The 13,767-nt window shown below is 36.8% G+C and overlaps 1 protein-coding gene across 6 annotated transcripts in view; it reads right to left on the reverse strand.

The window, feature by feature from the left end:
* Positions 1-13,767, reverse strand: part of SNAP91 (synaptosome associated protein 91) — a 156,260-nt gene that overhangs the window by 34,225 nt on the left and 108,268 nt on the right. For 4 of the 6 annotated variants that reach the window (XM_010383954.2, XM_010383953.2, XM_010383957.2 and 1 more), the window contains 6 exons: positions 7,381-7,488; positions 6,484-6,747; positions 6,188-6,265; positions 5,952-6,023; positions 5,459-5,542; positions 4,343-4,426 (listed from right to left, as the gene is read on the reverse strand). The exons of 1 other annotated variant lie outside the window; for it this stretch is intronic. In XM_010383954.2, coding sequence (XP_010382256.1) covers positions 4,343-4,426; positions 5,459-5,542; positions 5,952-6,023; positions 6,188-6,265; positions 6,484-6,747; positions 7,381-7,488 — 690 coding nt within the window. The remainder of the gene's footprint in view (positions 1-4,342; positions 4,427-5,458; positions 5,543-5,951; positions 6,024-6,187; positions 6,266-6,483; positions 6,748-7,380; positions 7,489-13,767) is intronic. One more of the 6 variants, XM_010383955.2, reaches the window with a different exon arrangement.

Below are 13,767 nucleotides of genomic sequence, written 5' to 3' on the forward strand. Positions count from 1 at the left end.
ATAGGTTCATTTTCAAGAGCCTATCCACTTAGTCTTTGTTTTCAAGTTTCAAAATACATACCAATTTTTAATAAAGCCTTCTCCTCAATTTTAAAATCGTTCTTAATTTTTAGTTTAAAATCTCTAAAATCATTTTAACATTTAATTATATATTTATTGACTTATCTTTATGATTCACATGTAAATATATTCCCTCAAAAAAATGTAATCTTAGGCATGGGGTAAGAGTCCTTAGTCCAGTGACCAACGTAACCTTTGAACAGTCTAAACCTCCCATGACAGTGTCTGCATATTATTATTTTTTCATTCTTTCTCAAAACAGTTTTATTACTAACAGACAATCACAGGATTTTAGAGAATCTGTTTCTCTCCTCTCTCTCTCTGATTCTGATCATATTTGTGGGCTTGTTAACCATGACTAGGCTCACTTATTTATTTATTTTAAAAAAAATCCTCTTAAGTTTCAATAGACTCTGGACTTAGCTGATTCTTCCCCCAAATAAACACAGACACAACTATAATACAAATGCTAAGCTTCACTGCAAATTACTATACACAGTGCCCCCAAATATTTGTCCTACTTAATATGCATTAAACAAAAAATGTATAAGAATTGTGAAAACTCAGAAACAGCCAATTGTCAGCTAGGTTACATATATAAATGTGACTGTGGCTTTATATTGTGCTTATTAGCAGAAATTTTTTCATTTTTCATTTTTTTCTTTTTTTGTTTTTGGCAAGGAAAGCTGCTCCTAGTTCGTAGGATAGAATTATATTAATATTCCATGATGTTCTTTAGTGAGAATATGACTTTCTTATGCTTTGATACTTGAACAAGTGTGAGAAATATTTTTCTATAAGAAAACAGGGGAGTATGAAAAATTAGCCCCCAAAATTAAGCCCTACAGAAATTAAAAGTAAGTTAAAATTTCTTACACTAGCTTTTTTTTTTTTTTTTTTTTTTTTTTTGTAGAGACTAGGGTTTCACCATGTTAGCCAGGCTAGCTCAAACTCCTGACTTCATGTGATCTGCCCATCTCGGCCTCCCAAAGTGGTGGGATTATGATTGTGAGACACTGTGCCAAAACCCTTATATCAGGATATAAGGTGAAATAATAGTTTACATCGTGCCAAATAAATCAGGCACTGACATATGTATACATTAAATTACAAGAATTGTTTTGAAAGCAAATGAGACATTAAAACTCATCTATACTGATTTACACTGAATATTAATTTATTTAAATAGAAAAGACAGAAGAAAGAAAGTGTACACAATATATAACTTTTCCTATCACTGAAAGAGTCACAAGAAGATGCAGTAGAAGAAATGGAAAGTGTACAGTAAATGAGACCTATGTAGATGATATTGGGTACTTTCATTGCTGATTTTCTCCTCTTTTTTACCCCATTTTAGTAAGACTTCAGAATGGACAACACAACTGAATAATTTTATTTTTTGTAAAGTGAACTAACATACTTTTGTTGTACACTTCCCCTGCTGGACCTGTCCATATACCAAGCTGTGCAGCTGTGGCACAGGTATGTGCAGTTACACCTGGCAGCAGGTGACAAACCCCTTCAGGCTTGTTCTAGATGTGTTTTTAGATCTTATTATGGGCCCCAGGGTCAAACCTCTTGGCTCTGTTACTGACCTCTGACTTGGAACTGAATGGGAACACTCCCTTTTCCCACAGGCTTTGGCCTTTCAGCTCCAGTTTCCCGTGTCCTGGGCTCTTTTGGAAACACAGTATCTCAGGTTCTAGCCTTGGAGGGCATAGAAAGGCCACAATGGAGGAGGACCCTGGAGTAGACAGTGTGGCTATGCAGCACTGGAGGTGGTCAACAGTGGCTGACCGCTCTGCCAGCCTCCTGTCTGGTAGGCTTCAAATCCCCATTTGAGATCTGTGGCAGGGGATGGGTTACCCAGGAGAGAAAGAATTCACAGGTTTCTGTGAAAGGCCAGAGCATTTGATTTTATGGGCCGTTTTAACCTTAATTATAACTTCAAAGCAAAATGTTTGTAATCGCTAATCTCATTTTAAAGTTAACAAGGTCATGATCCCCCAAATAGCTATGAAAACTATGCTATTTCTGTGGCATGTTAAAATCTTATTGCTGAACCCCCAAAATGTGTATGAAGTTTAGTGGTTTAGTAAGAGTTTGAAAGTTTCTGTAGCCAATTTGAAGCTGATATAAGAATATCTAGGCCTGGAGAAAAGCCAGGCAAATGAGTGGTTTATTTCACCAAGTAACCAGCTGTGGTTTGTGTTAAGTATACTGCCTCTTATTATCTCTGCAACTTCCAAAGTTCTCAGCAATATCATGGTGGGTCCCTGGTTCTTCAATGTTGAGAAAAATACCTAGTGGTAGTCACTGGTATGAGTGGTTTCAGCACACAAAACTGTCATGTTTGATCAAGGTAGTCTGGAAAGGATGGGAAACACACTAGAGAACTATTGCCCCTGGGAAAGACTGTTAAATAGCCAGTCTGAATTACTGATGGAAGGAAAGGCTAACGGCTGGGCTATGACTGCCTGCTTCAGCGTCCTGAGGAAAGATTTGACCTCAACTCAAACTTCTTACAACGCCGGAGGCTGATGAGGATCCTTTAGGATCTGCCATTAGTCACGACTAATCCAAGAATAAATGTTCCTTAGCTTGCTGTACCTGGTGCCAGGACTGTTTATTGTATAACTTGTAATTTTATGGGCTATATCTACACTAAAAAAGGGAACTATTCATATGCTCTATCAAGGTCTACATGGCTAGCACTAGCACGGTATTTATATGTTTTTTTTGTGTGTGTGTTTTTGTTGTTGTTGTTGTTGGTTTTTTTTTGAGAGATGGAGTCTTGCTCATCACCCAGGCTGGAGCGCAGTGGCGCAATCTCGGCTCACTGCAAGCTCCGCCTCCTGAGTTCACGCCATTCTCCTGTCTCAGCCTCCCGAGTAGCTGGGACTATAGGCGCCTGCCAACGCGCCCGGCTAATTTTTTGTATTTTTAGCAGAGACGGGGTTTCACCGTGTTAGCCGAGATGGTCTCGATCTCCTGACCTTGTGATCCGCCCGCCTCGGCCTCCCAAAGTGCTGGGATTACAGGCGTGAGCCACTGCGCCCGGCCTAGCACGGTATTTAAGATGTAAGACTTTAGACATGCATGGCAGCTTCCCAGTGGTGATGTGACCCATGCTCTTGTCAGTCCCTTGTCAACCTTAGGACCAAAATTCATCCCTTGTGGTGACTGTGGAGGGACCTCAGAATCTGCATCTGAGTGAATGAGTGTTCTGTGATACTACTGTTGTGCTTCCTGTTACGTACCCTTCTAAGTAAAATCAGAGTAAGATAAGCCAACAATGTCTTGTGAGTTTGACTAATAATCTGAACTTAAACTTACTGCTGTGGTCTTGCAACTGGTCTTTCATAATGCTTTGCTTATGAAAATAATAATTTCTAAGTCAAGGCTATCACTAAGCACAACTTTGTCTTGCTCCCAAGGAAGACCAATACTTGGCTTTTACCATTTTTGAGTCCTTGAACTGTTTCCTTTTATCACATAAATACTACCTGGGCCACAAGCATTAATCTTAGGCAAACTGTACTAATCTATTTCACACTATGACCCTGTTGAACTGAGATCACCCCACGTGTTTTCACATAGAAAAATGATCAGTTTGTTAAAAAAAAAAAAAAAAGTGGTCTATGTAATAGCAGTTTTGACCCAATGGTAGGAGTCTATAACAGTTTCTCGTGGAGTGAGTCATATATTATGAAACCTATTTTCAAACATTATGGTACATTTCCCCACAAATTCCTTTAAAAAAAGATGGGCATAGACATTCCAAGACAAAAATTGTTACATAAGCATATTACCTTTTAAATAATCTAAAGGAAACATGTTGACTGAAACTAAGGCAGATTTGGAGCATCCAAGAAGCCACAAAGGTGGCTTGTATACAGCTGCAATTTTAAGACTAATTTCATGCAACCCTGAGAAATAATCAAACTTCTATTGTACAATGACTTAATTTTCAATTTCATGTCTTTTAAAATTATTTTTAAAACATAATTTCAATTTTGTTTCAGATTTGGGGGGGCAAGTACAAATTTGTTACATAGGTGTATTACGTGATGCTGAAGTTCGGGGTATGATTGATCCTGTCACTCAAGTAATAAGCATAGTACCCAATATTCAGTTTTTCAATCCTTTGCCCCTCCCTCAATTTCATGTCTTGAAAGAAAAAGAAAACATGCATCCTGCAATTTATGTAATTTTTATAATTGTTACTTATAAAAATATATCCAAATTTAATTTCTACAAAATACCATTTTAATTGAATTACCAGCTAGTAGGTCTGCCGATGCTGATGAACTAGAAGCAGCCTGAGATGCAGGTTGGGGTTCAGAAGCGCTACTTCCAAACGCATCTATCCATTATCCATTGTGCAGCAGAAAAGTAAGAAAGCGTAAAAAGTAAGTACAGTAAGTAAGTATTATGTAGAGAAATGCAGAGACATGACAGTGTACAGTGAGCTTGTCTTTTGTGGGTGTGTGAAATGATCACATGAATTGAATTATGCTCCGACAGAGGTATCCTCTCAAAAAGGGTTCTAAAATATTAACAAGTAAAAGGAATTCTTTTTTTTTTTTTTAAGAATAAAATTTTTGGACCAAACCCTGTCATCTGTCAAAACAGAAGCAAGGTTTTAAACTTTTTACCTAAAGGTATTAAAACAGAATTTTTCAATTTAAAATTATATTAAATGTTTAAAAAATTAATAGACTTAATTCAAGGAGCAGCAATATTATTTGTACCTACATGTCAAGGTTTAGTGTTTATTTGACACAAGTCTTGAGCCCCCAAATATCAGACACTGCAACATCTCTGTATTCCTCATGTACCCATCATGGAATGTCCACGATGCTTTAATGTACAGGAGGTACTCAACGTGGGTTAAGCTTTCTAAGGATGGTATTTAAGCTCAAGAGTTAATTCAGTACATCTTTCTGCCCTCAGATAACACATAAAGGCAGAGGGAAATATATTCAGTTTTAACTGGCTTGTTTTAATTTCTAAATTATCTATTAATAGGTCATGTTTATTTGGCTTTTAGGAACTTAGAGATGTTGATTTAGCCAACAGATCAGGATCACCAAAGAAGAACAGTAAAAGGAAATTCCAGTCAGGTAATTCTACATTAGGATGAACAAAAAGTTGAAAACATCAAGTGAAAAATTATGTGTTTTGTTAGGTCATGCACTGAAAATTATGATGAAATGATGAGGATGAAGATGATGATGGCAAAGAAATGAAAATGATCTTAAGAACTTAAGTTTACATTTAAGAGATAGAAGTTTATATAGCCTAAAGAAAAAATGATGAAATATAATAAAATAGATGTAAAAATTATTCTGAAGAAAAAAAGATTCCTAAGTGTTGATGGAGGAGAAATACGCACCCCCAAAAAGGTCTATGACACCTGAAGAATCCACCTTTGCTGGCGAGGCAGTGGTTGCAGGAGATGGTGCTGCAAATGCATCCACTGCAGTGAGGCACAGACAGGAAAAAGTGCATGTCACCCAAGGGAAAAGAAAACCATGAGCCTTGACAAATGGCATCTTGGGATTTCATGGTTCACTCCAGGCAGAAAGACTGTAGACAATCTTAACAGTTAAGGAAAAGTAAACGGATTTTAAAATACACATTCTCCAGAACAAAATAAAATTTTGACTCCTTGAGGTCAGAGGTTTCAGTGTGAAAAAAATTTTCACTAGCCTTAGATTTGAAATATTAACCCTCATCAGTTGATGATGGTACCAAGAGTGAGTTTTTCTTTTCCAATAAATTTTAAATTTAAAAGAACTCAAGAAAAACCCACATGTCATATCCTTCTCTCCATGCATTACTCCCACAAGACATCTCTGAAGGCCTGACCTTGGCAAAGCACTCACCGGATAAGAGGTCAGCAGTGAGAGAACTCTCAGGCACAGGAGAGGCCCCTTGTGGTGGAGAGGAGAAAGCATCTTCCAAAAGTGAAACAAACCAAAACCAAGCAGAGGTAAGTAGTAGAAAGCTGAAATCAAAGTCAAAAATCTAACAAATGCATTATCACAGGTGAGTACTAACAGCTTAATCAGGAAAACATCTAAGAAACTAAAGTGAAAAAAAAGGGTTGCTTTGGTTTTACCTGTACCAAACAGGTCTATGCTAGGAGCAGCATCTGGCTTAGGCGCTGCAGCAACTTCAGGAGCGGACTCAAATAAATCTAAGACCAAGAACACACATGCCTTTACTCAACTTGAACAATAAGCCTGACACAGCATCACTTCCTAGTCCTGAATTAGCACTTTGCAGAACTCTGAATTAAGCAGCAAATGGTTTCTAGAGAACCATTTAATTACACAGTCTTCATGCAGTACATCTCAAGGACCAGAATTCAATCCATTAGACGGAAAGAAGTTGACAACAATAACAAAAAATTACCACCAAAGATATCTAGAGCAGGAGGAGCAGTGGTGGCGGTGGCAGCGGAGGTGGTGGTAGTGGTGGTGGCAGCGGCGGTGGCAGCGGTAGTGGCAGCAGCAGCAGCCGCAACGGCAGGAGCAGGAGAAGGAGCAGTTGCGGGAACCGGAGGGGCTGTGCTAGCTGTAGGGGTAACTACAGGAACACTGGTCTCAGGTGGCTTCATTGCAAAGAGGTCCAGCTCAGGTGCAGCCTCTGCACTACCTTCAGATGGGGCAAAGGGGTCTTTTGGAAAGGAAAGTGGAGACACACACAGCATCAGTAAGGAAAGAGACAAGAGACAGCGTCATAACTATGGCAAGAGACACCCTACACAGATATTTACACACTAGCTAGGTGTGAGGCTCCTTGGATTTAACTACTATCCTATTGGCAGGGGTTAGTGATTAGGATGTTTTTCTAAAGAAAAGGGGAAACTTAGTAGGTACCACAAGTTAGCAAACTAAAGCACTTTGCAAAGTGCTGTAAGATTAACCTACAGTCTAGGATCAGAGATTGCTATCCTTCAAATCTTCACTTAATTTGGTCAATCTGGTAGCTTTGAAAATCATTAAAACATGCCAATATATTTGAACTCAATGTTACAAAAGAGTACAATATAGCATTAGAAAAAAAAAAACATTAAGACAGCATACTTGCACTGACAAAAATTGTCAATCTTAAGAAATTGTCAATTTTGATAAGTATGTACTTCATTGTCTTAATGTTTTAAATGCTGGCATTATTTATTCAGTTATGATGAATGACACTTTATACTCAGAAGAAAATAAAATTAGAAAAACATATGGCCACTTCTAACTATGGGGGTTTTACATTAGGACAGAAAAATAACAGACTGGCTAATGACTTTAAACCCACCATTTCCTGAACATGCATCAAGTGCTGCTGCTACAGGGGTTGGGGTAGCTGGTGCGGCGGCCCCTTCGGATGCTGCAGGGGCCTCCCCAGGAGAAGCTGCAAAGGCATCTTGGGTGCAGTTTTTAAAACAATAGAAATTAAAAGAATAAAAAGAGAAGAAAATATAGTAAAAGAACCAAGTTAAATTGTGAAGAAGGCTCCCTTATACAACATGAATTTTTAAAAACACATTTTTATGGCTCATGCACTGTTGGTGGTCACAAAACAATTATTCTTTGCACACCTTCATGTTAGTTAACATGCAAGTGATATAGTGTTGATATTGCTGAGGTCTAATAGGATCCAAAAGGTAATGACATTCTCATTGTATAAGGGCTCTGAGAAGCATGTTTTATGTATCATTAGAAATGGATGTAAAAATTAAAACAAAAAATATTTTTATTATGTAATTTAAGACATTAAACTTTCATGTTCAGGTAATACTGACTCACTGTATTATTAAAATGTCCCTGTCTCATAGTTTCTAGCAAACATAATATCTTCTTTAATGCCAACAAAATTAAATATACAATGGCAATGTAAATAATTCTAGTTTTAAGACTTTTTATAATCTAGTACAGGCAAAATTACAGTGTTAACATGAAAGGTTTACTAAGCATTCCTAAGTGTTAAATCTTCACTATCCTTGAAAAGCATTTTCAAACATAACCAATGACTTATTTTAAAGACACAAAGAGATAAAAATAGGGTATGATACCATAATGCAATTACATTTTTCTAGTTATTCGAAAAATAATTTATTTTCAACAGATTAAAACTAGAGTTTCACATTTTACGACTATAAGCATATTATTACTTATAGTAGAATATCATTAACATACAAGCAGCCACAGTTTATAAATCCCCAATTTACAAATGGCTGATGTGTACAAATGCTTCCCAGTGTGTTTCTACCAACAAACAATGTTAGCTAAGGTAAAAAGTCCTTGAGCTTGCATAGAGATACTATAGTTTCAAAAGTACAGAAGGAATCAAGCCATGATAAGCATGACAGGCTTAGGATAAGAAAACCCTGGAGAGTGAGACCAGCACCCACCTAGAACCTGTCACTTACCTGCTAAACTTCCCATCCCCAAATACGTCTTCCGCAATATCTACCCATGTTTCCTGGAACACTGTTCCTTCAGTCATGAAAATAACTTGTCATATATACTTGGGAAGTACTACACAGTATATGCTCTTCCTTGGTGATTTACGTAGTATATTAGGCTCTAGGACATGCTACTGTCAAGATACTTGTTTCTTAGTTTGACCTGGCATGTCCCAAACTGAGTATGAAACACTCTTTAGTAATGCAGAGTTCTAGTTTTATGCAGAATAATAAACATTAAACTAGATACTTGCTTGGGTTAAAAGGCCCTTTACCAAATCACAAATATCCCTAGAAGGGACAACAGGACATCAGTTGTTCATATCTTATGGATTAATCTGATCTGATTGTTCCTCTTGGTTATACTGAGGAAATATAGTTCAACTGATTTATTATTAGAGACAGAATCTTGCTCTGTTGCCCAGGCTGGAGTGCAGCAGCACTATCATAGCTCACTATAGCTTTGAACTACTGGGCTCAAGTGATCCTCTGGCCTCAGCCTCCTCAAGTACTGAGATTACAGGCCTAGGGCACTATGCCCAGCCATGAATATATGTTTTGAGTGTCAGGTCAGCTGAGAGGTCAAATTAATAAAACTAAAGAAAGAAGAATACATCAAGGGATAGGGTAGGCATACTTTCTAAATGCCATGTTAAGGATACTATACTTGAGGACTTAGGGCAACACACCCCCTAAGAGTGGGGCAGAAGAATGTAAGAGAAGTATGAAGAGATTTTGGGAGGGCTGTAAACATATTTTGCCATGAGTCAGGTTAGTTGTTTTCTTTTTTTTCATTCCTATAAAATTTGGAACCGAGGCCAATAATACTGCAAAGAGTAGAAACACATAGCAGTCATATATATTGCCATTATTAAATTTAATTTCTGTAGCCATCTTGTGATTTAGGTTCTACTGTCTCCATTCTGTAGATAACAGAACCAAAGCTCAAAGCGTGTGTGTTCTCATCACAAACAATAAGTGAGGCAATGTATATATGTTGATTAGCTCAACTTAGCCATTCCACAATGTATACATACTTCAAAACATCATGTTGTACATGATATATATATATTTATATATACATATACTTTTTCAATTAAAAATTATTATTTTTTAAAAGTCTGATGACTAAAGTTACACAGCAAGAAAATGGCAGAGTTAGGATCTGGCTCAGAGCTGTCTGACTGAGCTTTGTGTGTTTAGCCACTGTATTTTTTTATGAAATATGCCTCGTTTTACTATATTACTCCCTTCTTTATAATTGAATAAACATCAGTTACATTAGTGCCAGGGATCAAATAGATATTTACGGGCTGACCCCTTTAGGTTATCACTTATGTGTAAGGAGATAAAGCCCATATTGTTACAGCTACATCCTTAGAATAGGGTTTTAAAAAATCCCCTTGTCAGCAAGACATCTCCTTTTAATGCTTCTCTTGTTACTTGAAACTAAATATTATCAACTTAATTCATCTACACCTGTCAGAACTTTTCTTAAAGGTAGGAGCTGCAGCTGCTCCCACCCCCAACTGTTTGAATCTTCCTAGCCCCAAAGGAGACATAAATGAGTGTCCAGATGGTACCAGGCCCAATCACTGTCTGACTGAAGCCACAAAAGGGACCTTGAGTGAGAACTGCCCAGCTGACTGAGCTCAGTCAGCCACCAGAACTGTGAGAGAGAAAATTTGAATTTGTTAAAAAACAAATGAAACTTTTTTTAATATCTAGTTTTTTCATTACAAATAGCAGCATTATCTTTCCAGTATTGTAAACTAAAGCTATTTCCAGTTCAGTTCTCTTTTTCATGTTACCCATTTGCAGTTAATTTCTACATTCTGTCAGTTTTTCAACCAGTGCTATTTCTTAGAAATGCATGCTCCTGCTGTTTGCTGTTCTTCAATTATGGACTCAGTCTAGGCCTTAACCCATAAACTGATCTGACTGCTGCAGACTAGTCTTCTTTTTCCCTTCTAGCACTCTAAGAAAGAATTTTCCTCTCAAACTTTTTATCATGTGACTACCTCTCTCATGAGAACTGTTGTTTCCCCCAGGCTGACCTTTTCTCCCCATCTACTTTGGGCACATAAGCCATCTTAAATCACACACTCAGCACAAAGGTTCCAATTGTTCTCAACAGCCCAAATGTCACATTCTGGTTCCTCTTTGTCCCCAAAGGTCCCAGGTTATATGGCTACATGAAATCTAGTTGAAAGTGTTTAAGTATTGGTTTTAAGGAAGGTTGGTGAACTGAGTTCTTTGACCAACATATACCCAATGTGATCAGGGTTTTGAGGTAAGTTCTTTGGTTTTCCAGCCACCTGGTTTAATGTTTGCAGACTACTAACCTCATGAAGGTTTGCTCACAAATTGACACAGCTGATTGAAAGAGTATCCTTGTTGGTGCGCAGAGGAATTAGCATCAATTTAGCATTCTAGTGTTTAGAAAAACCCTGTGTTCTTCAAATCAATGTGCTATTGTTGGTAAAATTGGCATCAGTATAAAACAGGTTATTTTTAAGGATTTTATCTTTTATTTTTGTCAATATTTATAAATTTTACTAAATTTTTAAAGCATAACACTGGCCTTGCAATCCTGTTCTGCATGATCATAAAAAGATCTCATTTCTTAAAAGTTCACTTTAAATAATGAAGCATTTAATAAATATAATGTACTGACAAAAATTTTTTAATGACTTACATGAACTACTTACATTGAAAGGACTAAAACATTATTTGTGTATCAATCAGAATATATCTTTTAAAAAATAACAGAAATTTATTATTTTCAAAATTTATAATTTAAATATAGTACTAAAATACATTAACAGTTTTAATATGTCATAGAGATGAAATTAAACAGCCATCTTTCTGAAATTAAAATCTATTAAGCTTTCTTTCTAAAGAAATCTACTTAGTTGCTATACATATTGCATAGGACCTCAAAAAGGCATGTTTTAAAGTTGTAAAGTTATGCTGTGTTAAACAAAACATAACTGGTTTTCTAATTATTCTAGAGTTCTACTACTTGTCAATTGTAGAGAGACAAAGTATTTAAAAAATGGTCACACAAAATGGCCAAAGAGATTTTAGCTTAGGTTTTTATTAAAAATTAAATCTCTGAATAATTTCTTAAAAACCAATGAAGGGCATGAAAGAAATTACAGAAAATCACTGAAAATCACAAAACAGATAATGACATATATAGACTCCTGAACATAAAGGATGGAGATTTTATAGCTATCAGAAGCCAGGAGACAGTTATAGAACTATACAGATCAATAGAATAATTATGATGTGATTTTCAGATGTAATTGTCATTGTACACTCATTTCTCAGCTAGATGACTGGAAAGGATATTGATAAAATCACAAGAACAGTCTCATTCTTTGGCAGTAAGATACATGATTCTCTGCAGTACTCCTCCTTTAAGCTTATATTTAAAGCTATAAAGAATGCCATCATGAAAATTTTCTAAACATACAGGTTTTTCTACTTGATGAATATAGTCAAAGCAGAAATAAATGAACAAAAACAGCATAATGGTGCAAAGAATATTTCAAAGAAATATCTTTAGTCTTTATTATTCTAGAGGGCTATGCAGGAAGTAAGATAGACTTGATTGATTTCTTTGAGGTAATCAGCTCCTTATAAGTGGACTGAAAACAAAAATCTAAACAGCTAAGGTGTAGAAATGTTTCAGCACAAAATTATTATGCATCCTGTCCATATTTTCCTAACATTTTTTTTTCTGTTAAGATAAGCCTATGAGAAACTACCCATAGCCACACCAATAACAGAGGGTGGGGGAAGGATAAATTTTAAATTAAAACATTTATTAAGTATATTACCTATTATTATTATGGAACTTTCAAGCTAGAAAGACCTTAGAGATCTTCTAGACCAAGTTTCCAATTGTATAGATGGGAGAACGGAGGCCAAAGGAGGTCAAGAGGCTTACCTTAAGTCAGGCCTAAACAACTTTGACAAACTCTATTTCCCACCTGATTTAGATTTGTGGAAGCAAGAGGAAGTTGATTTTATAAATGTAAGCTAAAATTAAAATTTTTGATTTCAAAGGATATAGGGGCATAAATGAAAACCTAACCCTCTATAGTGGGTGACTCTTTTTAATTTAATTTTATTTTTGAGACAGGGCCTTGCTCTGTCACTCAGGGTAAATTGCAATGGCATGATCATGGCTCACTGTAACCTCCACCTCCTGGGCTCAAGCAATCCTTCTGCCTCAGCCTCCCAAGTAGCGGGGACTACAGGTGTGCACCACCACAACTGGCTAGTTTTTAATTATTTTGCAGAGACAGGGTCTCATTATATTGCCCAGGTTGGTCTCAAACTCCTGAGCTCAAGCAATTTTTCTATCTTGGCCCCCCAAAGTACTAGTATTACAGACGTGAGCCACTGCGCCAGACCATGGGTGACTCTTTATTCAAGGGTCTGCAATCCTTTCTCTCCTACTCTTTTACAAACAGGTTTCTCCTGTAATAGGAATGACAGTACAGCAAAGCAGCAGAAAATGTCTTTTGTGTAGCAGTGGCAACAACGATGTGTCTAGTGGAGTGCTCCTTGTCTTGGATGATGTTGGCCAACCTCAGAGACTGGAGCATGGCATGTAGCAGAGTGGTAGGTGACAGTGTGTTAAATGTATGTTTCCAGGGGTACATATTGATTACACCAAAGCCTGCCAAATCTCTCCTGCTCTCACCATTTTCTTCCTCCAATTTCTTTACCATATTCTCAAAATGCCCTGGGAAAGATGTTATATGGTAATGAAGATATACAAAACTATAATGACTATAACATCACTTGATGTATGTGTTTGATGTAAGAACTTCTTTAGGTATGGACATTAGCACCACACAGATGGGGATACATATATGAATAAACCGGGTTCACATGGCTCATCAGGTCCGGGCATATTATACTGGCAGAGTCCAAGATATTTTAGTGGGTCAGAATTTACATTTCCATGGAAAGCATATTTTTAGACAATCATTTCAAAGACTGACTTAAATCTGTTTTCAATCAGCCTTTCAAGTGCTACTTCAGATGTTTTCTCAGAGTTCCAAAACCAAAGATGATCCAAGTTTTTATTTGGACAGAACAAGCTTAAAGCTCTAAAAACAGGCACATCCCTAAACTCTCTTCAGAGACTTCCAAACTTGAATTACTCTTATTTTTTGCCCTAAATATTAAGAAATAACTTAGGCCAGTATTGCTCC

Source organism: Rhinopithecus roxellana, chromosome 4, assembly GCF_007565055.1.
Source record: "Rhinopithecus roxellana isolate Shanxi Qingling chromosome 4, ASM756505v1, whole genome shotgun sequence".
NCBI classification, from domain to species: domain Eukaryota; kingdom Metazoa; phylum Chordata; class Mammalia; order Primates; family Cercopithecidae; genus Rhinopithecus; species Rhinopithecus roxellana.